This window comes from Giraffa tippelskirchi, chromosome X, assembly GCF_054371585.1.
Source record: "Giraffa tippelskirchi isolate mGirTip1 chromosome X, T2T-mGirTip1v1.2.pri, whole genome shotgun sequence".
NCBI classification, from domain to species: Eukaryota; Metazoa; Chordata; class Mammalia; order Artiodactyla; family Giraffidae; genus Giraffa; species Giraffa tippelskirchi.
Genome location: NC_137289.1, coordinates 108,289,116 through 108,311,768, shown reverse-complemented (window position 1 = coordinate 108,311,768; position 22,653 = coordinate 108,289,116). Strand labels below are relative to the sequence as shown.

At 44.5% G+C, this 22,653-nt stretch overlaps 3 protein-coding genes across 3 annotated transcripts; all 3 read right to left on the bottom strand.

The window, feature by feature from the left end:
- Positions 1-2,804: 2,804 nt before the first annotated feature.
- Positions 2,805-3,690, bottom strand: LOC145535957 (protein phosphatase inhibitor 2 family member C-like). Its single transcript, XM_081564307.1, has one exon. It carries the CDS (start codon positions 3,605-3,607, stop codon positions 2,966-2,968), a length of 642 nt encoding a protein of 213 aa, XP_081420433.1. The 5' UTR covers positions 3,608-3,690; the 3' UTR covers positions 2,805-2,965.
- A 5,607-nt stretch (positions 3,691-9,297) lies between these two features.
- On the bottom strand, positions 9,298-11,660 carry LOC145535892 (protein phosphatase inhibitor 2 family member C-like). Its single transcript, XM_081564235.1, has 2 exons — positions 10,858-11,660; positions 9,298-9,687 (listed from the first exon to the last, which is right to left on the bottom strand). Exon 1 carries the CDS (start codon positions 11,575-11,577, stop codon positions 10,936-10,938), a length of 642 nt encoding a protein of 213 aa, XP_081420361.1. The 5' UTR covers positions 11,578-11,660; the 3' UTR covers positions 9,298-9,687; positions 10,858-10,935.
- A 7,133-nt stretch (positions 11,661-18,793) lies between these two features.
- Positions 18,794-19,679, bottom strand: LOC145535948 (protein phosphatase inhibitor 2 family member C-like). Its single transcript, XM_081564297.1, has one exon. It carries the CDS (start codon positions 19,594-19,596, stop codon positions 18,955-18,957), a length of 642 nt encoding a protein of 213 aa, XP_081420423.1. The 5' UTR covers positions 19,597-19,679; the 3' UTR covers positions 18,794-18,954.
- Between the last annotated feature and the right edge of the window lie 2,974 nt (positions 19,680-22,653).

The following is a 22,653-nucleotide window of genomic DNA, read 5'->3' as shown; positions in this document are numbered from 1 at the left end:
CTTAAACCTCCACTCTTTTTTTTTCCCCTCATTTCTCCCCCTCCCTTCCCAGCTCTTTGCTTCTGGGTACCTCTTTGTCTCACTTTCATAGTCCCCTCCCTTTCATCCATATTCATACCGTGTTCTTCATTTACTCTAAAGTGTGAAGGGTTGATAAGTACCTACAGTGTTACTCCCAGAACAAAATCTTTTAAGAGAAAAAAATTCTGATCCTTTGAGTTCAGTATTTGTCAAATTGAGGTTGTAATTTCAAGGAACCAATTTAGTGGCTCTTGACTATCATTTTTTTTTAAATAATACTCTGCCTTATTAGAGCATGCTATTTAGTGTACTAATGTAGAGGGGAAACAATGGAAGCAATTTCAAAGTCTAGGGGGGAAAATGGATTCGCTTTGACCTTCAAGTAGAAGTTACTCTTTTTTAGCAACCCATTTATACCATTTTCTGTCCCAGGTTTTAAATAGCCAGCCTGGCTGAATTTCCTACTTAAAAATGAGTGAACAAATGGTGACATCAAAGGAGTTAAGCAGGGGAGGTGATGTTGATAAAAAGTTGAAACTGGAACTCAACATTTTCAGATACCTTTTTCCAAAGGAAAATCAAACTTAAATAATAAAGGTCCATAATCTATGCATCCTAATACCATGTCACTTAATTAGGAAATCATGATTTGGAAAAAAAAAATCTTTCGAGATTACATTTGACAAGGGTACCAAAATCACCACAAAGAAAAGGAAAACTTGATCAAGTGAATCACATCAAAATCAAAACCTTTTGCTTTGCAAAAGTGTCTGTGAGAGGATAATAATAAGCTACCAATTGTGAAAAAAATTGCAAAGAACTCTCAAGGTTGAATAGTAAAATAATCAAAATAGAAAATGAGCAGAAAACATTTCACCGAAGAGGATCTACAGATTGCCAATAAGCACATGGAAAGATGTTCAACATCATTAACTATTAGCAAAAGGCAAATTAAGACACCAGTACACATAGATTAAAAATGACAAATGAAAAATAGAGGTAACACGAAATGCTGGCGAGGATGCAGAGAAACCAGAATGCTCACACGTTGCTGGGTGCTGGTGGGAATGTAAAATGGCACAGTCACTCTGTAAAACAATTTGGCAGTTTCTTAGGGAACTGCAACTACCATGCAAGCCAGCAATTGCACTCCTGGGCATTTATCCCAGAGAAGTGAAAACATATGCTCACACAAAAACCTGTACATGAATGTTCACAGCAGCTTCATTTGTAATACCAAAACCTGGAACTAGTCCATATGTCCTTGAATGGATAAAAGGCTAAAAAATCTGGTATATCCCAAAAGGTTACATGCTACATGTTTTCGTTTATATAATATTCTTGAAATGACAAAATTATAGAAATGGAGACCATGTGGCTGCAAATGGGCAACCTGAGGGATTCTTGCTGTGATGGAATGTTCTGTATCTTGATTGTAGTGATGATGTCAATATCTTGTTGTGGCGTTGCACTAGTTTTTCGATATGTTACCATAGGGAATCTGGGTGAAGGGTACACAGGCTCTCTCTGTATGATTTCTCACAACAGCATGTGAACCCACAATTACATCAGTAATGTTCCAAAGAGCAAAATGGAAATACACACACACACACACACACACACACACAAAACCTTTGCGCTGTCTTCTGTCCACATACATTCTGGGACTGTAACCATGTCACCAGTTGCACAGGAGTCTGTTGTGAAAAAAAAATCTCAGTTGTTCTCTAAAAGGTAATGAGAACAAATGATGAACTAATAATAGAAAATTGTTTAGCAGGCTGTAAACCAAAAAGGGGTAGAAATTTAGCAACTGAATTCTATTTCCCGACTATTACACTTCTGCTATGCAGTCTAGTTTCTCCACATCTTAGAAGATTGGAGGGTCCGTGATGGTTGAAACGGAAGTGACACTGTGGCAACAAGTGTTTCTGATGTTTTGATCATCTGTGATACTCCATAAAAACTGTGCTGTGTATGCCCCAGAAAAGTGAAAGTGAATTTTATCTTAATTTGCTTTCAGTGTTTACAAGAAAATGACCAAATGTTTTCTTATAAAAACTAGTCCTTTTTCCATGAATCATCAGGTTAAATTGTTCCAGTGTCTACTCTGCCTGTGTGCACTATATGGGCAGACTTGATATCAGTTATTCTTAAAAGTCTAATATTATCTCGGTGGTTCCTTCTCAAACCTGTCTTACTCTCTCCACCCATTGTTTCCTCAGTCCTCCTGGGGCATGTGGTAATAAAGGATAGAGAGGGCAAGACTTCCTGGGGATGAGGAAAGAAAGAGTTATAATCGATATCAAATCTGCCTATATAGTGCACAGAGTAGACTATTGGGACAATTTGAACCTGATAATTCACAGGAAAAGGACTTTTTTTAATCAACAAAACATTTAGTCCTTTTCTTGTAAACACTGAAAGCAAAGTAAGATAAAATTTAAAGTTAAAATGCCACAATCACATAATATATTCCCTCTCAAGTAAACAGGCCGATCACCCTGAAGACAAGTGTTTTACAGCCTGAATATTCATCAGACTACATACCCCACTGTACCAATCGCCTTTTCCCTTTATAACAAAACCATTTCAATTAAAGGTAGTATGGTTAGAAGTGAATATAAATTAGTGGCCCCCCGCACCCCTTTGAAACCTTTAACACATGAAAAGCTATATACTATATACATTTACATTAAGGAACACTTTTCTCAAAGTAATGCGGTTTTAGAGGAATACCAGAATCGGTATTTACGGCAAAGAACCAGAGTACCAAGCAGAGATTTTTCCAGTTAAGCTATTATTTGCGATGTTTACCATTGAATTATCACAGTGCAATGTAACTGTTAAGTATTTCAGTACTTGCCACGGACTAGAGGAACAAGATGTGGATGCAACAACTGCCGCGTGGAGATCCACCATTGTCTACTGTATCAAATGCGGTCTACTTGTCGTCGTCTTCGTCATCATCATTGGTGTACCAGGCGGTCTGGGTCTTCAGGCCTTCGTCGCTGGTGGCACCTTGCTCTGCGTCTTCCTGGGTGGTAGTCTTGTCGTGGCTGACGACGTGCCAACTTTCTTCATCCTCGTCGTCATGCAGTAGATCTGTGGAAATCAGTAGTCTGGCGAGTTTGATGGTCTTTCCATCGCTGTAGTGAAGTTTCCTTTTCCTTTCGAACTGCCGATGTTTCTCTTGTCTGTCAAGGTAGAGTTTGCTGCTATGCGCTCCATCCAGTTCGGGCTCCCGCGCTGGATAGTCGGAATCGGAGGTGTAGATGGCGGCTAATCTCTTGGCTAAGTTGTCGAGAGTCGCGTCGAAAGAAGTTTCTGAACTTCCTTCCCCATAATCCTGCAGACCGAACTGGGGGGTGCTGGGCTCATTCACCTTCATGAAATCGCAGTCTCTGTACTCTGGACGGCAGGTAGCCAAGATGCTCGACTCGTCCCACTTCTGGGATTTCTTTCTATGGACCTCCGGGAGTGGTGCACCGGACTGCTGGGCCGAGCCTGCGACTGAGGAAGCCCTGGGACTTCTCTTTTTCAGGATTCCCTTGATGGGTCGGCGAGAGCTGGTGGAGCCTGACATGTTTGGAGAGTGAAGGGCCGCTGCGGAGTGTTGGGTCACCACAGCGGCCCGCTGTGCTTCAGGCACAAACTGCTGCGCGGTCTGGCTGCCGGACTGTGCCGCCTGCACTAAAGGCCTCGCGCCAGCTCCTGAGTCACAAAGTACCCCGTGGGTGACGCCACAATGGTCGCACCCCTCGTCAGCACCGCCGACAGCACGCCCTCAGCACGCCGACAGCGCCGCCTTCAGCACGCCGTCAGCGCCGCCTTCAGCACGCCGACAGCGCCGCCTTCAGCACGCTGTCAGCGCTGCAGTCAGCGCATAGTGGAAGTGGGCAGGAGAGTGGGCACCGCCCAAGCGGACCTCTTTTTTTTTTAAGTGTAAGATTAGGAAATCTGGAGAAGGGCATGCCAGTCCACTCCAGTATTCTTGCCTGGAGAATCCCATGGACAGAGGAGCCTGGTGAACCACATAACCCATGGGGTGGCAAAGAGTCGGACAAAACTGATCAACTAACACTTTCACTTTTACTTCATAGTATATAGTTATATAACTGAATCACTTTCCTGTACACCAGAAACTAACACAACACTGTAAATCAACTATACTTCAATTTTAAAAAAGTGGCTCCTGAGTGCTGTGGCCCTACTCAGGACATCATCTTACTCCCCTGAGACTCCCAGATCACCTATCCAGCCACCTCATTTTGTCCACCTTGGGTCTTCCCCACTCCTCACTTTTGTCCCCACTTGCCAGCCTCTTGCCAGGGGGCCCTCCTCAAAGTCCTGATTTGTCACCAAGGTAGCACTGGAGTGGCAGAACTCCTTTGTAAAACAGACAGGAGCTGGCTCAGTGGCCCAAGTAAGGGACGTAAACTTTTAGCACAGAAGAAAAATGCAAGAGGTTTATGGCATTGAATGTTATCATTTCTACCTCAGTATTTCCCTACACGACTGGAGTCTTTCGTCTTCTGTTTTCCTCCCTTAGTGTTTTCCTTCTGTCAGGCTCCAGCCTGGCTGGCCTCTCCTGCTGCCACTCTCCTGGGTTTCCTCCACCCCTCCTCCCCAGCCATCTGGGGAGGGATGAAGGGATGAAGATGGGTCCCTCTCTCCTCCCAGCACAAGCCAGCACCTTCCCCAACCCCCAGTTTCAACCATGAGCCCCAATGTTCCAAAAGAGGACAATCAGTTCAGTTCAGTCGCTCAGTCGTGTCCGCCTCTCTGTGACCCCTTGAATTGCAGCACGCCAGGCCTCTCTGTCCATCACCAACTCCGGGAGTCTACCCAAACCCATGTCCATGGAGTCGGTGATGCCATCCAACCATCTCATCCTCTGTCGTCCCCTTCTCCTCCAGCCCCCAATCCTACCCAGCATTAGTGTCTTTTCCAATGAGTCAACCCTTCGCATGAGGTGCCCAAAGTATTGGAGTTTCAGCTTCAACATCAGACCTTCCAATGAACACCCAGGATTGATCTCTTTTAGGATGGATTGATTGGGTCTCCTTGGAGTCCAAGGGACTCTCAAGAGTCTTCTCCAACACCTCAGTTCAAAATCATCAATTCTTCGGCGCTCAGCTTTCTTCATCGTCCAAGTCTCACATCCATACATGACCACTGGAAAAACCATAGCCTTGACTAGGCGGACTTTTGTTGGCAAAGTAATGTCTCTGCTTTTAAATATGCTATCTAGGTTGGCCATAACCTTCCTTCCAAGGAGTAAGCGTCTTTTAATTTCATGGGGGCAATCACCATCAGCAGTGATTCTGGAGCCTAAAAAAAAATAGTCTGACACTGTTTCCACTGTTTCCCCATCTATTTCCCATGAAGTGATGGGACCAGATGCCACGGTCTTAGTCTTCTGAACGTTGAGCTTTAAGCCAAGTTTTTCACTCTCCTCTTTCACCTTCATCAAGAGGCTCTTTAGTTCTTCTTCACTTTCTGCCATAAGGGTGGTGTCATCCGCATACCTGAGCTTATTGATATTTCTCCCGGCAATCTTGATTCCAGCTTGTGTTTCTTCCAGCCCAGCGTTTCTCATGATGTACTCTGCATATAAGTTAAATAAGCAGGGTGACAATAGACAGCCTTCACGTACTCCTTTTCCTATTTGGAACCAGTCTGTTGTTCCATGTCCAGTTCTAACTGTTGCTTTCTGACCTGCATACAGGTTTCTCAAGAGACAGGTCAGATGGTCTGGTATTCCCATCTCTTTCAGAATTTTCCACAGTTGATTGTGATCCACACAGTCGAAGGCTTTGGCATAGTCAATAAAGCAGAAATAGATGTTTTTCTGGAACTCTCTTGCTTTTTCGATGATCCAGCGGATATTGGCAATTTGATCTCTGGTTCCTCTGCCTTTTCTAAAACCAGCTTGAACATCTGGAAGTTCACGGTTCACGTATTGCTGAAGCCTGTCTTGGAGAATTTTGAGCATTACTTTACTAGCATGTGAGATGAGTGCAATTGTGCAGTAGTTTGAGCATTCTTTGGCATTGCCTTTCTGAATGCAGAGTTCCAAAGAATAGCAAGGAGAGATAAGGAAGCCTTCCTCAGCGATCAGTGCAAAGAAACAGAGGAAAGCAACAGATTGGAAAAGACTAGAGATCTCTTCAAGAAAATTAGAGATACCAAAGGAACATTTCATGCAAAGATAGGCTCGATAAAGGACAGAAATGGTATGGACCTAACAGAAGCAGAAGATATTAAGAAGAGGTGGCAGGAATACACAGAAGAAATGTACAGAAAAGATCTTCACGACCCAGATAATCACGATGGTGTGATCACTCACCTAGAGCCAGACATCCTGGAATGGGAAGTCAAGTGGGCCTTAGAAAGCGTCACTACGAACAAAGCTAGTGGAGGTGATGGAATTCCAGTTTAGCTATTTCAAATCCTCAAAGGTGATGCTGTGAAAGTGCTGCACTCGATATGCCAGCAAATTTGGAAAACTCAGCAGTGGCCGCAGGACTGGAAGAGGTGAGTTTTCCTTCCAATCCCAAAGAAAGGTAATGCCAAAGAGGACAATACAGTGGCATAAAGCAGGAGCCAAAAACAAAGGAAGCATGGTTCGCATTTTACATAACTGCTTCACTTCTGAGACAAAGTGTCTACAATTCCTCATTCAAATAAGTTCAAAACTCAGCATCGCAGGAAAGGATTCTGCCAGAAAACAATGCAGAACCATTTGTTATTGCCTCAGAGGTCCTCATCTCTCTCTGTTGAGCTCGCTACTTGTGACTCCTTCCATGGTTGGTCCATAATCCCTCTTTACTGCCCGCCTCCCCAACCCCAGCCAGCTGTGAGCAGGGCGGCTGCTGCTGCTGAACTAGACCAGGTCTCAAGGGCTAGGCTCCCTCTGTCCTCACCTTCAGGAGACTGGGGCTCCTCTGAAGGCTGCGTGTGGCTTGCTTCGCAGGCATGTGGAAATCCCTTCGTTGCTTCAAGCCGTTACGTAATCTAAGTCAGGACTTGTCCCTCTTTAAATACAGGCATCCTCTTCTTTGAAAGTGTTCCCATCAATGAACATTTCAGAACCATACAGGTCTCCCGCACTAGACTTAGACCTCCTTGAGGGCAGAGATTGTGTTTCATTCATCTTTCTTTCCCTGGCTACTGCACCTGACACAGGGCTGTACTTGGTAAATGCACACACAAAAAATGTGTGCCCTTCAAAGTGCAATTGACACATATACTTGTCCCTGGTGGCATCTTTGTATGAATGAATGTCTCAGGCTCCTGGCCGAGCACAAGCTCGGAGCAGGGGATGGGAGGTGGTAGCAGGAGGACGTGGGCAGTGTGGCAGAGGTCACAGGCCCCTCCTAGAATAGACTGGAGGACATTCTCCTTAGACCAGTTGCACTGTCTGTACAGAAAAGCAGCCCCTGCTACAAGGTGAGGACAGATGTGTGTGATTAGGGGGGAGGGGTGGGGTGGGGTGGGGTGGGGTGGCTTCCACCACCACTAAGGACCTGCACAGAGCCAGTACTGTACGGTGGGGAAAACACCATGCCTGAGTCTGCCAGACAGGCTTGGGTATGAATCCTGATTCTACCACCTAGCAGCTATACATTTGGGCCAACTATGCAATGTTATTTATTTGAAATTTTCTCCTTTCTCAAATGGACAAAATACTATTTCAGAGGATCATTGGCATCACTGAAAGAGATAAGGCTTTCAAAGCCCTGGTACCCTGTCTGATACACTGCATATACTCAATAAATGGTGATTAGTAGTGGCAGGGGTAATAGCATTGCTTTAATTATTTGGCTGAGTGGAGAACTCTTCTTTTCTTCATCATTTCTTCACTAAGATTTTGTGTCCTCTTGATGACGGTTCAGAGTTAATGACTCATTGAGAGCAAGTCATAACTTTTAAAACTAGTGAGCTTAAACCTCCACTCTTTTTTTTTCCCCTCATTTCTCCCCCTCCCTTCCCAGCTCTTTGCTTCTGGGTACCTCTTTGTCTCACTTTCATAGTCCCCTCCCTTTCATCCATATTCATACCGTGTTCTTCATTTACTCTAAAGTGTGAAGGGTTGATAAGTACCTACAGTGTTACTCCCAGAACAAAATCTTTTAAGAGAAAAAAATTCTGATCCTTTGAGTTCAGTATTTGTCAAATTGAGGTTGTAATTTCAAGGAACCAATTTAGTGGCTCTTGACTATCATTTTTTTTTAAATAATACTCTGCCTTATTAGAGCATGCTATTTAGTGTACTAATGTAGAGGGGAAACAATGGAAGCAATTTCAAAGTCTAGGGGGGAAAATGGATTCGCTTTGACCTTCAAGTAGAAGTTACTCTTTTTTAGCAACCCATTTATACCATTTTCTGTCCCAGGTTTTAAATAGCCAGCCTGGCTGAATTTCCTACTTAAAAATGAGTGAACAAATGGTGACATCAAAGGAGTTAAGCAGGGGAGGTGATGTTGATAAAAAGTTGAAACTGGAACTCAACATTTTCAGATACCTTTTTCCAAAGGAAAATCAAACTTAAATAATAAAGGTCCATAATCTATGCATCCTAATACCATGTCACTTAATTAGGAAATCATGATTTGGAAAAAAAAAATCTTTCGAGATTACATTTGACAAGGGTACCAAAATCACCACAAAGAAAAGGAAAACTTGATCAAGTGAATCACATCAAAATCAAAACCTTTTGCTTTGCAAAAGTGTCTGTGAGAGGATAATAATAAGCTACCAATTGTGAAAAAAATTGCAAAGAACTCTCAAGGTTGAATAGTAAAATAATCAAAATAGAAAATGAGCAGAAAACATTTCACCGAAGAGGATCTACAGATTGCCAATAAGCACATGGAAAGATGTTCAACATCATTAACTATTAGCAAAAGGCAAATTAAGACACCAGTACACATAGATTAAAAATGACAAATGAAAAATAGAGGTAACACGAAATGCTGGCGAGGATGCAGAGAAACCGGAATGCTCACACGTTGCTGGGTGCTGGTGGGAATGTAAAATGGCACAGTCACTCTGTAAAACAATTTGGCAGTTTCTTAGGGAACTGCAACTACCATGCAAGCCAGCAATTGCACTCCTGGGCATTTATCCCAGAGAAGTGAAAACATATGCTCACACAAAAACCTGTACATGAATGTTCACAGCAGCTTCATTTGTAATACCAAAACCTGGAACTAGTCCATATGTCCTTGAATGGATAAAAGGCTAAAAAATCTGGTATATCCCAAAAGGTTACATGCTACATGTTTTCGTTTATATAATATTCTTGAAATGACAAAATTATAGAAATGGAGACCATGTGGCTGCAAATGGGCAACCTGAGGGATTCTTGCTGTGATGGAATGTTCTGTATCTTGATTGTAGTGATGATGTCAATATCTTGTTGTGGCGTTGCACTAGTTTTTCGATATGTTACCATAGGGAATCTGGGTGAAGGGTACACAGGCTCTCTCTGTATGATTTCTCACAACAGCATGTGAACCCACAATTACATCAGTAATGTTCCAAAGAGCAAAATGGAAATACACACACACACACACACACACACACACAAAACCTTTGCGCTGTCTTCTGTCCACATACATTCTGGGACTGTAACCATGTCACCAGTTGCACAGGAGTCTGTTGTGAAAAAAAAATCTCAGTTGTTCTCTAAAAGGTAATGAGAACAAATGATGAACTAATAATAGAAAATTGTTTAGCAGGCTGTAAACCAAAAAGGGGTAGAAATTTAGCAACTGAATTCTATTTCCCGACTATTACACTTCTGCTATGCAGTCTAGTTTCTCCACATCTTAGAAGATTGGAGGGGCCGTGATGGTTGAAACGGAAGTGACACTGTGGCAACAAGTGTTTCTGATGTTTTGATCATCTGTGATACTCCATAAAAACTGTGCTGTGTATGCCCCAGAAAAGTGAAAGTGAATTTTATCTTAATTTGCTTTCAGTGTTTACAAGAAAATGACCAAATGTTTTCTTATAAAAACTAGTCCTTTTTCCATGAATCATCAGGTTAAATTGTTCCAGTGTCTACTCTGCCTGTGTGCACTATATGGGCAGACTTGATATCAGTTATTCTTAAAAGTCTAATATTATCTCGGTGGTTCCTTCTCAAACCTGTCTTACTCTCTCCACCCATTGTTTCCTCAGTACTCCTGGGGCATGTGGTAATAAAGGATAGAGAGGGCAAGACTTCCTGGGGATGAGGAAAGAAAGAGTTATAATCGATATCAAATCTGCCCATATAGTGCACAGAGTAGACTATTGGGACAATTTGAACCTGATAATTCACAGGAAAAGGACTTTTTTTAATCAACAAAACATTTAGTCCTTTTCTTGTAAACACTGAAAGCAAAGTAAGATAAAATTTAAAGTTAAAATGCAACAATCACATAATATATTCCCTCTCAAGTAAACAGGCCGATCACCCTGAAGACAAGTGTTTTACAGCCTGAATATTCATCAGACTACATACCCCACTGTACCAATCGCCTTTTCCCTTTATAACAAAACCATTTCAATTAAAGGTAGTATGGTGAGAAGTGAATATAAATTAGTGCCCCCCCCACACCCCTTTGAAACCTTTAACACATGAAAAGCTATATACTGTATACATTTACATTAAGGAACACTTTTCTCAAAGTAATGCGGTTTTAGAGGAATACCAGAATCGGTATTTACGGCAAAGAACCAGAGTACCAAGCAGAGATTTTTCCAGTTAAGCTAATATTTGCGATGTTTACCATTGAATTATCACAGTGCAATGTAACTGTTAAGTATTTCAGTACTTGCCGTGGACTAGAGGAACAAGATGTGGATGCAACAACTGCCACGTGGAGATCCACCATTGTCTACTGTATCAAATGCGGTCTACTTGTCGTCGTCTTCGTCATCATCATTGGTGTACCAGGCGGTCTGGGTCTTCAGGCCTTCGTCGCTGGTGGCACCTTGCTCTGCGTCTTCCTGGGTGGTAGTCTTGTCGTGGCTGACGACGTGCCAACTTTCTTCATCCTCGTCGTCATGCAGTAGATCTGTGGAAATCAGTAGTCTGGCGAGTTTGATGGTCTTTCCATCGCTGTAGTGAAGTTTCCTTTTCCTTTCGAACTGCCGATGTTTCTCTTGTCTGTCAAGGTAGAGTTTGCTGCTATGCGCTCCATCCAGTTCGGGCTCCCGCGCTGGATAGTCGGAATCGGAGGTGTAGATGGCGGCTAATCTCTTGGCTAAGTTGTCGAGAGTCGCGTCGAAAGAAGTTTCTGAACTTCCTTCCCCATAATCCTGCAGACCGAACTGGGGGGTGCTGGGCTCATTCACCTTCATGAAATCGCAGTCTCTGTACTCTGGACGGCAGGTAGCCAAGATGCTCGACTCGTCCCACTTCTGGGATTTCTTTCTATGGACCTCCGGGAGTGGTGCACCGGACTGCTGGGCCGAGCCTGCGACTGAGGAAGCCCTGGGACTTCTCTTTTTCAGGATTCCCTTGATGGGTCGGCGAGAGCTGGTGGAGCCTGACATGTTTGGAGAGTGAAGGGCCGCTGCGGAGTGTTGGGTCACCACAGCGGCCCGCTGTGCTTCAGGCACAAACTGCTGCGCGGTCTGGCTGCCGGACTGTGCCGCCTGCACTAAAGGCCTCGCGCCAGCTCCTGAGTCACAAAGTACCCCGTGGGTGACGCCACAATGGTCGCACCCCTCGTCAGCACCGCCGACAGCACGCCCTCAGCACGCCGACAGCGCCGCCTTCAGCACGCCGACAGAGCACGCCCTCAGCACGCCGACAGCGCCGACTTCAGCACGCCGACAGCGCCGCCTTCAGCACGCCGACAGCGCCGCCTTCAGCACGCTGTCAGCGCTGCAGTCAGCGCATAGTGGAAGTGGGCAGGAGAGTGGGCACCGCCCAAGCGGACCTCTTTTTTTTTTAAGTGTAAGATTAGGAAATCTGGAGAAGGGCATGCCAGTCCACTCCAGTATTCTTGCCTGGAGAATCCCATGGACAGAGGAGCCTGGTGAACCACATAACCCATGGGGTGGCAAAGAGTCGGACACAACTGATCAACTAACACTTTCACTTTTACTTCATAGTATATAGTTATATAACTGAATCACTTTCCTGTACACCAGAAACTAACACAACACTGTAAATCAACTATACTTCAATTTTAAAAAAGTGGCTCCTGAGTGCTGTGGCCCTACTCAGGACATCATCTTACTCCCCTGAGACTCCCAGATCACCTATCCAGCCACCTCATTTTGTCCACCTTGGGTCTTCCCCACTCCTCACTTTTTTCCCCACTTGCCAGCCTCTTGCCAGGGGGCCCTCCTCAAAGACCTGATTTGTCACCAAGGTAGCACTGGAGTGGCAGAACTCCTTTGTAAAACAGACAGGAGCTGGCTCAGTGGCCCAAGTAAGGGACGTAAACTTTTAGCACAGAAGAAAAATGCAAGAGGTTTATGGCATTGAATGTTATCATTTCTACCTCAGTATTTCCCTACACGACTGGAGTCTTTCGTCTTCTGTTTTCCTCCCTTAGTGTTTTCCTTCTGTCAGGCTCCAGCCTGGCTGGCCTCTCCTGCTGCCACTCTCCTGGGTTTCCTCCACCCCTCCTCCCCAGCCATCTGGGGAGGGATGAAGGGATGAAGATGGGTCCCTCTCTCCTCCCAGCACAAGCCAGCACCTTCCCCAACCCCCAGTTTCAACCATGAGCCCCAATGTTCCAAAAGAGGACAATCAGTTCAGTTCAGTCGCTCAGTCGTGTCCGCCTCTCTGTGACCCCTTGAATTGCAGCACGCCAGGCCTCTCTGTCCATCACCAACTCCGGGAGTCTACCCAAACCCATGTCCATGGAGTCGGTGATGCCATCCAACCATCTCATCCTCTGTCGTCCCCTTCTCCTCCAGCCCCCAATCCTACCCAGCATTAGTGTCTTTTCCAATGAGTCAACCCTTCGCATGAGGTGCCCAAAGTATTGGAGTTTCAGCTTCAACATCAGACCTTCCAATGAACACCCAGGATTGATCTCTTTTAGGATGGATTGATTGGGTCTCCTTGGAGTCCAAGGGACTCTCAAGAGTCTTCTCCAACACCTCAGTTCAAAATCATCAATTCTTCGGCGCTCAGCTTTCTTCATCGTCCAAGTCTCACATCCATACATGACCACTGGAAAAACCATAGCCTTGACTAGGCGGACTTTTGTTGGCAAAGTAATGTCTCTGCTTTTAAATATGCTATCTAGGTTGGCCATAACCTTCCTTCCAAGGAGTAAGCGTCTTTTAATTTCATGGGGGCAATCACCATCAGCAGTGATTCTGGAGCCTAAAAAAAAATAGTCTGACACTGTTTCCACTGTTTCCCCATCTATTTCCCATGAAGTGATGGGACCAGATGCCACGGTCTTAGTCTTCTGAACGTTGAGCTTTAAGCCAAGTTTTTCACTCTCCTCTTTCACCTTCATCAAGAGGCTCTTTAGTTCTTCTTCACTTTCTGCCATAAGGGTGGTGTCATCCGCATACCTGAGCTTATTGATATTTCTCCCGGCAATCTTGATTCCAGCTTGTGTTTCTTCCAGCCCAGCGTTTCTCATGATGTACTCTGCATATAAGTTAAATAAGCAGGGTGACAATAGACAGCCTTCACGTACTCCTTTTCCTATTTGGAACCAGTCTGTTGTTCCATGTCCAGTTCTAACTGTTGCTTTCTGACCTGCATACAGGTTTCTCAAGAGACAGGTCAGATGGTCTGGTATTCCCATCTCTTTCAGAATTTTCCACAGTTGATTGTGATCCACACAGTCGAAGGCTTTGGCATAGTCAATAAAGCAGAAATAGATGTTTTTCTGGAACTCTCTTGCTTTTTCGATGATCCAGCGGATATTGGCAATTTGATCTCTGGTTCCTCTGCCTTTTCTAAAACCAGCTTGAACATCTGGAAGTTCACGGTTCACGTATTGCTGAAGCCTGTCTTGGAGAATTTTGAGCATTACTTTACTAGCATGTGAGATGAGTGCAATTGTGCAGTAGTTTGAGCATTCTTTGGCATTGCCTTTCTGAATGCAGAGTTCCAAAGAATAGCAAGGAGAGATAAGGAAGCCTTCCTCAGCGATCAGTGCAAAGAAACAGAGGAAAGCAACAGATTGGAAAAGACTAGAGATCTCTTCAAGAAAATTAGAGATACCAAAGGAACATTTCATGCAAAGATAGGCTCGATAAAGGACAGAAATGGTATGGACCTAACAGAAGCAGAAGATATTAAGAAGAGGTGGCAGGAATACACAGAAGAAATGTACAGAAAAGATCTTCACGACCCAGATAATCACGATGGTGTGATCACTCACCTAGAGCCAGACATCCTGGAATGGGAAGTCAAGTGGGCCTTAGAAAGCGTCACTACGAACAAAGCTAGTGGAGGTGATGGAATTCCAGTTTAGCTATTTCAAATCCTCAAAGGTGATGCTGTGAAAGTGCTGCACTCGATATGCCAGCAAATTTGGAAAACTCAGCAGTGGCCGCAGGACTGGAAGAGGTGAGTTTTCCTTCCAATCCCAAAGAAAGGTAATGCCAAAGAGGACAATACAGTGGCATAAAGCAGGAGCCAAAAACAAAGGAAGCATGGTTCGCATTTTACATAACTGCTTCACTTCTGAGACAAAGTGTCTACAATTCCTCATTCAAATAAGTTCAAAACTCAGCATCGCAGGAAAGGATTCTGCCAGAAAACAATGCAGAACCATTTGTTATTGCCTCAGAGGTCCTCATCTCTCTCTGTTGAGCTCGCTACTTGTGACTCCTTCCATGGTTGGTCCATAATCCCTCTTTACTGCCCGCCTCCCCAACCCCAGCCAGCTGTGAGCAGGGCGGCTGCTGCTGCTGAACTAGACCAGGTCTCAAGGGCTAGGCTCCCTCTGTCCTCACCTTCAGGAGACTGGGGCTCCTCTGAAGGCTGCGTGTGGCTTGCTTCGCAGGCATGTGGAAATCCCTTCGTTGCTTCAAGCCGTTACGTAATCTAAGTCAGGACTTGTCCCTCTTTAAATACAGGCATCCTCTTCTTTGAAAGTGTTCCCATCAATGAACATTTCAGAACCATACAGGTCTCCCGCACTAGACTTAGACCTCCTTGAGGGCAGAGATTGTGTTTCATTCATCTTTCTTTCCCTGGCTACTGCACCTGACACAGGGCTGTACTTGGTAAATGCACACACAAAAAATGTGTGCCCTTCAAAGTGCAATTGACACATATACTTGTCCCTGGTGGCATCTTTGTATGAATGAATGTCTCAGGCTCCTGGCCGAGCACAAGCTCGGAGCAGGGGATGGGAGGTGGTAGCAGGAGGACGTGGGCAGTGTGGCAGAGGTCACAGGCCCCTCCTAGAATAGACTGGAGGACATTCTCCTTAGACCAGTTGCACTGTCTGTACAGAAAAGCAGCCCCTGCTACAAGGTGAGGACAGATGTGTGTGATTAGGGGGGAGGGGTGGGGTGGGGTGGGGTGGGGTGGCTTCCACCACCACTAAGGACCTGCACAGAGCCAGTACTGTACGGTGGGGAAAACACCATGCCTGAGTCTGCCAGACAGGCTTGGGTATGAATCCTGATTCTACCACCTAGCAGCTATACATTTGGGCCAACTATGCAATGTTATTTATTTGAAATTTTCTCCTTTCTCAAATGGACAAAATACTATTTCAGAGGATCATTGGCATCACTGAAAGAGATAAGGCTTTCAAAGCCCTGGTACCCTGTCTGATACACTGCATATACTCAATAAATGGTGATTAGTAGTGGCAGGGGTAATAGCATTGCTTTAATTATTTGGCTGAGTGGAGAACTCTTCTTTTCTTCATCATTTCTTCACTAAGATTTTGTGTCCTCTTGATGACGGTTCAGAGTTAATGACTCATTGAGAGCAAGTCATAACTTTTAAAACTAGTGAGCTTAAACCTCCACTCTTTTTTTTTCCCCTCATTTCTCCCCCTCCCTTCCCAGCTCTTTGCTTCTGGGTACCTCTTTGTCTCACTTTCATAGTCCCCTCCCTTTCATCCATATTCATACCGTGTTCTTCATTTACTCTAAAGTGTGAAGGGTTGATAAGTACCTACAGTGTTACTCCCAGAACAAAATCTTTTAAGAGAAAAAAATTCTGATCCTTTGAGTTCAGTATTTGTCAAATTGAGGTTGTAATTTCAAGGAACCAATTTAGTGGCTCTTGACTATCATTTTTTTTTTAAATAATACTCTGCCTTATTAGAGCATGCTATTTAGTGTACTAATGTAGAGGGGAAACAATGGAAGCAATTTCAAAGTCTAGGGGGGAAAATGGATTCGCTTTGACCTTCAAGTAGAAGTTACTCTTTTTTAGCAACCCATTTATACCATTTTCTGTCCCAGGTTTTAAATAGCCAGCCTGGCTGAATTTCCTACTTAAAAATGAGTGAACAAATGGTGACATCAAAGGAGTTAAGCAGGGGAGGTGATGTTGATAAAAAGTTGAAACTGGAACTCAACATTTTCAGATACCTTTTTCCAAAGGAAAATCAAACTTAAATAATAAAGGTCCATAATCTATGCATCCTAATACCATGTCACTTAATTAGGAAATCATGATTTGGAAAAAAAAAATCTTTCGAGATTACATTTGACAAGGGTACCAAAATCACCACAAAGAAAAGGAAAACTTGATCAAGTGAATCACATCAAAATCAAAACCTTTTGCTTTGCAAAAGTGTCTGTGAGAGGATAATAATAAGCTACCAATTGTGAAAAAAATTGCAAAGAACTCTCAAGGTTGAATAGTAAAATAATCAAAATAGAAAATGAGCAGAAAACATTTCACCGAAGAGGATCTACAGATTGCCAATAAGCACATGGAAAGATGTTCAACATCATTAACTATTAGCAAAAGGCAAATTAAGACACCAGTACACATAGATTAAAAATGACAAATGAAAAATAGAGGTAACACGAAATGCTGGCGAGGATGCAGAGAAACCGGAATGCTCACACGTTGCTGGGTGCTGGTGGGAATGTAAAATGGCACAGTCACTCTGTAAAACAATTTGGCAGTTTCTTAGGGAACTGCAACTACCATGCAAGCCAGCAATTGCACTCCTGGGCATTTATCCCAGAGAAGTGAAAACATATGCTCACACAAAAACCTGTACATGAATGTTCACAGCAGCTTCATTTGTAATACCAAAACCTGGAACTAGTCCATATGTCCTTGAATGGATAAAAGGCTAAAAAATCTGGTATATCCCAAAAGGTTACATGCTACATGTTTTCGTTTATATAATATTCTTGAAATGACAAAATTATAGAAATGGAGACCATGTGGCTGCAAATGGGCAACCTGAGGGATTCTTGCTGTGATGGAATGTTCTGTATCTTGATTGTAGTGATGATGTCAATATCTTGTTGTGGCGTTGCACTAGTTTTTCGATATGTTACCATAGGGAATCTGGGTGAAGGGTACACAGGCTCTCTCTGTATGATTTCTCACAACAGCATGTGAACCCACAATTACATCAGTAATGTTCCAAAGAGCAAAATGGAAATACACACACACACACACACACACACACACACAAAACCTTTGCGCTGTCTTCTGTCCACATACATTCTGGGACTGTAACCATGTCACCAGTTGCACAGGAGTCTGTTGTGAAAAAAAAATCTCAGTTGTTCTCTAAAAGGTAATGAGAACAAATGATGAACTAATAATAGAAAATTGTTTAGCAGGCTGTAAACCAAAAAGGGGTAGAAATTTAGCAACTGAATTCTATTTCCCGACTATTACACTTCTGCTATGCAGTCTAGTTTCTCCACATCTTAGAAGATTGGAGGGGCCGTGATGGTTGAAACGGAAGTGACACTGTGGCAACAAGTGTTTCTGATGTTTTGATCATCTGTGATAATCCATAAAAACTGTGCTGTGTATGCCCCAGAAAAGTGAAAGTGAATTTTATCTTAATTTGCTTTCAGTGTTTACAAGAAAATGACCAAATGTTTTCTTATAAAAACTAGTCCTTTTTCCATGAATCATCAGGTTAAATTGTTCCAGTGTCTACTCTGCCTGTGTGCACTATATGGGCAGACTTGATATCAGTTATTCTTAAAAGTCTAATATTATCTCGGTGGTTCCTTCTCAAACCTGTCTTACTCTCTCCACCCATTGTTTCCTCAGTCCTCCTGGGGCATGTGGTAATAAAGGATAGAGAGGGCAAGACTTCCTGGGGATGAGGAAAGAAAGAGTTATAATCGATATCAAATCTGCCCATATAGTGCACAGAGTAGACTATTGGGACAATTTGAACCTGATAATTCACAGGAAAAGGACTTTTTTTAATCAACAAAACATTTAGTCCCTTTCTTGTAAACACTGAAAGCAAAGTAAGATAAAATTTAAAGTTAAAATGCCACAATCACATAATATATTCCCTCTCAAGTAAACAGGCCGATCACCCTGAAGACAAGTGTTTTACAGCCTGAATATTCATCAGACTACATACCCCACTGTACCAATCGCCTTTTCCCTTTATAACAAAACCATTTCAATTAAAGGTAGTATGGTTAGAAGTGAATATAAATTAGTGCCCCCCCGCACCCCTTTGAAACCTTTAACACATGAAAAGCTATATACTATATACATTTACATTAAGGAACACTTTTCTCAAAGTAATGCGGTTTTAGAGGAATACCAGAATCGGTATTTACGGCAAAGAACCAGAGTACCAAGCAGAGATTTTTCCAGTTAAGCTATTATTTGCGATGTTTACCATTGAATTATCACAGTGCAATGTAACTGTTAAGTATTTCAGTACTTGCCACGGACTAGAGGAACAAGATGTGGATGCAACAACTGCCGCGTGGAGATCCACCATTGTCTACTGTATCAAATGCGGTCTACTTGTCGTCGTCTTCGTCATCATCATTGGTGTACCAGGCGGTCTGGGTCTTCAGGCCTTCGTCGCTGGTGGCACCTTGCTCTGCGTCTTCCTGGGTGGTAGTCTTGTCGTGGCTGACGACGTGCCAACTTTCTTCATCCTCGTCGTCATGCAGTAGATCTGTGGAAATCAGTAGTCTGGCGAGTTTGATGGTCTTTCCATCGCTGTAGTGAAGTTTCCTTTTCCTTTCGAACTGCCGATGTTTCTCTTGTCTGTCAAGGTAGAGTTTGCTGCTATGCGCTCCATCCAGTTCGGGCTCCCGCGCTGGATAGTCGGAATCGGAGGTGTAGATGGCGGCTAATCTCTTGGCTAAGTTGTCGAGAGTCGCGTCGAAAGAAGTTTCTGAACTTCCTTCCCCATAATCCTGCAGACCGAACTGGGGGGTGCTGGGCTCATTCACCTTCATGAAATCGCAGTCTCTGTACTCTGGACGGCAGGTAGCCAAGATGCTCGACTCGTCCCACTTCTGGGATTTCTTTCTATGGACCTCCGGGAGTGGTGCACCGGACTGCTGGGCCGAGCCTGCGACTGAGGAAGCCCTGGGACTTCTCTTTTTCAGGATTCCCTTGATGGGTCGGCGAGAGCTGGTGGAGCCTGACATGTTTGGAGAGTGAAGGGCCGCTGCGGAGTGTTGGGTCACCACAGCGGCCCGCTGTGCTTCAGGCACAAACTGCTGCGCGGTCTGGCTGCCGGACTGTGCCGCCTGCACTAAAGGCCTCGCGCCAGCTCCTGAGTCACAAAGTACCCCGTGGGTGACGCCACAATGGTCGCACCCCTCGTCAGCACCGCCGACAGCACGCCCTCAGCACGCCGACAGCGCTGCCTTCAGCACGCCGACAGAGCACGCCCTCAGCACGCCGACAGCGCCGCCTTCAGCACGCCGACAGCGCCGCCTTCAGCACGCCGACAGCGCCGCCTTCAGCACGCTGTCAGCGCCGCAGTCAGCGCATAGTGGAAGTGGGCAGGAGAGTGGGCACCGCCCAAGCGGACCTCTTTTTTTTTTAAGTGTAAGATTAGGAAATCTGGAGAAGGGCATGCCAGTCCACTCCAGTATTCTTGCCTGGAGAATCCCATGGACAGAGGAGCCTGGTGAACCACATAACCCATGGGGTGGCAAAGAGTCGGACACAACTGATCAACTAACACTTTCACTTTTACTTCATAGTATATAGTTATATAACTGAATCACTTTCCTGTACACCAGAAACTAACACAACACTGTAAATCAACTATACTTCAATTTTAAAAAAGTGGCTCCTGAGTGCTGTGGCCCTACTCAGGACATCATCTTACTCCCCTGAGACTCCCCGATCACCTATCCAGCCACCTCATTTTGTCCACCTTGGGTCTTCCCCACTCCTCACTTTTGTCCCCACTTGCCAGCCTCTTGCCAGGGGGCCCTCCTCAAAGACCTGATTTGTCACCAAGGTAGCACTGGAGTGGCAGAACTCCTTTGTAAAACAGACAGGAGCTGGCTCAGTGGCCCAAGTAAGGGACGTAAACTTTTAGCACAGAAGAAAAATGCAAGAGGTTTATGGCATTGAATGTTATCATTTCTACCTCAGTATTTCCCTACACGACTGGAGTCTTTCGTCTTCTGTTTTCCTCCCTTAGTGTTTTCCTTCTGTCAGGCTCCAGCCTGGCTGGCCTCTCCTGCTGCCACTCTCCTGGGTTTCCTCCACCCCTCCTCCCCAGCCATCTGGGGAGGGATGAAGGGATGAAGATGGGTCCCTCTCTCCTCCCAGCACAAGCCAGCACCTTCCCCAACCCCCAGTTTCAACCATGAGCCCCAATGTTCCAAAAGAGGACAATCAGTTCAGTTCAGTCACTCAGTCGTGTCCGCCTCTCTGTGACCCCTTGAATTGCAGCACGCCAGGCCTCTCTGTCCATCACCAACTCCGGGAGTCTACCCAAACCCATGTCCATGGAGTCGGTGATGCCATCCAACCATCTCATCCTCTGTCGTCCCCTTCTCCTCCAGCCCCCAATCCTACCCAGCATTAGGGTCTTTTCCAATGAGTCAACCCTTCGCATGAGGTGCCCAAAGTATTGGAGTTTCAGCTTCAACATCAGACCTTCCAATGAACACCCAGGATTGATCTCTTTTAGGATGGATTGATTGGATCTCCTTGCAGTCCAAGGGACTCTCAAGAGTCTTCTCCAACACCTCAGTTCAAAATCATCAATTCTTCGGCGCTCAGCTTTCTTCATCGTCCAAGTCTCACATCCATACATGACCACTGGAAAAACCATAGCCTTGACTAGGCGGACTTTTGTTGGCAAAGTAATGTCTCTGCTTTTAAATATGCTATCTAGGTTGGCCATAACCTTCCTTCCAAGGAGTAAGCGTCTTTTAATTTCATGGGGGCAATCACCATCAGCAGTGATTCTGGAGCCTAAAAAAAAAATAGTCTGACACTGTTTCCACTGTTTCCCCATCTATTTCCCATGAAGTGATGGGACCAGATGCCACGGTCTTAGTCTTCTGAACGTTGAGCTTTAAGCCAAGTTTTTCACTCTCCTCTTTCACATTCATCAAGAGGCTCTTTAGTTCTTCTTCACTTTCTGCCATAAGGGTGGTGTCATCCGCATACCTGAGCTTATTGATATTTCTCCCGGCAATCTTGATTCCAGCTTGTGTTTCTTCCAGCCCAGCGTTTCTCATGATGTACTCTGCATATAAGTTAAATAAGCAGGGTGACAATAGACAGCCTTCACGTACTCCTTTTCCTATTTGGAACCAGTCTGTTGTTCCATGTCCAGTTCTAACTGTTGCTTTCTGACCTGCATACAGGTTTCTCAAGAGACAGGTCAGATGGTCTGGTATTCCCATCTCTTTCAGAATTTTCCACAGTTGATTGTGATCCACACAGTCGAAGGCTTTGGCATAGTCAATAAAGCAGAAATAGATGTTTTTCTGGAACTCTCTTGCTTTTTCGATGATCCAGCGGATATTGGCAATTTGATCTCTGGTTCCTCTGCCTTTTCTAAAACCAGCTTGAACATCTGGAAGTTCACGGTTCACGTATTGCTGAAGCCTGTCTTGGAGAATTTTGAGCATTACTTTACTAGCATGTGAGATGAGTGCAATTGTGCAGTAGTTTGAGCATTCTTTGGCATTGCCTTTCTGAATGCAGAGTTCCAAAGAATAGCAAGGAGAGATAAGGAAGCCTTCCTCAGCGATCAGTGCAAAGAAACAGAGGAAAGCAACAGATTGGAAAAGACTAGAGATCTCTTCAAGAAAATTAGAGATACCAAAGGAACATTTCATGCAAAGATAGGCTCGATAAAGGACAGAAATGGTATGGACCTAACAGAAGCAGAAGATATTAAGAAGAGGTGGCAGGAATACACAGAAGAAATGTACAGAAAAGATCTTCATGACCCAGATAATCACGATGGTGTGATCACTCACCTAGAGCCAGACATCCTGGAATGGGAAGTCAAGTGGGCCTTAGAAAGCGTCACTACGAACAAAGCTAGTGGAGGTGATGGAATTCCAGTTTAGCTATTTCAAATCCTCAAAGGTGATGCTGTGAAAGTGCTGCACTCGATATGCCAGCAAATTTGGAAAACTCAGCAGTGGCCGCAGGACTGGAAGAGGTGAGTTTTCCTTCCAATCCCAAAGAAAGGTAATGCCAAAGAGGACAATACAGTG

Excerpts from the sequence above, each read along its gene's own strand:
- LOC145535957 (XM_081564307.1), bottom strand. The coding sequence starts at position 3,607 with ATGTCAGGCTCCACCAGCTCTCGCCGACCCATCAAGGGAATCCTGAAA.
- LOC145535948 (XM_081564297.1), bottom strand. The coding sequence starts at position 19,596 with ATGTCAGGCTCCACCAGCTCTCGCCGACCCATCAAGGGAATCCTGAAA.
- LOC145535892 (XM_081564235.1), bottom strand. The coding sequence starts at position 11,577 with ATGTCAGGCTCCACCAGCTCTCGCCGACCCATCAAGGGAATCCTGAAA.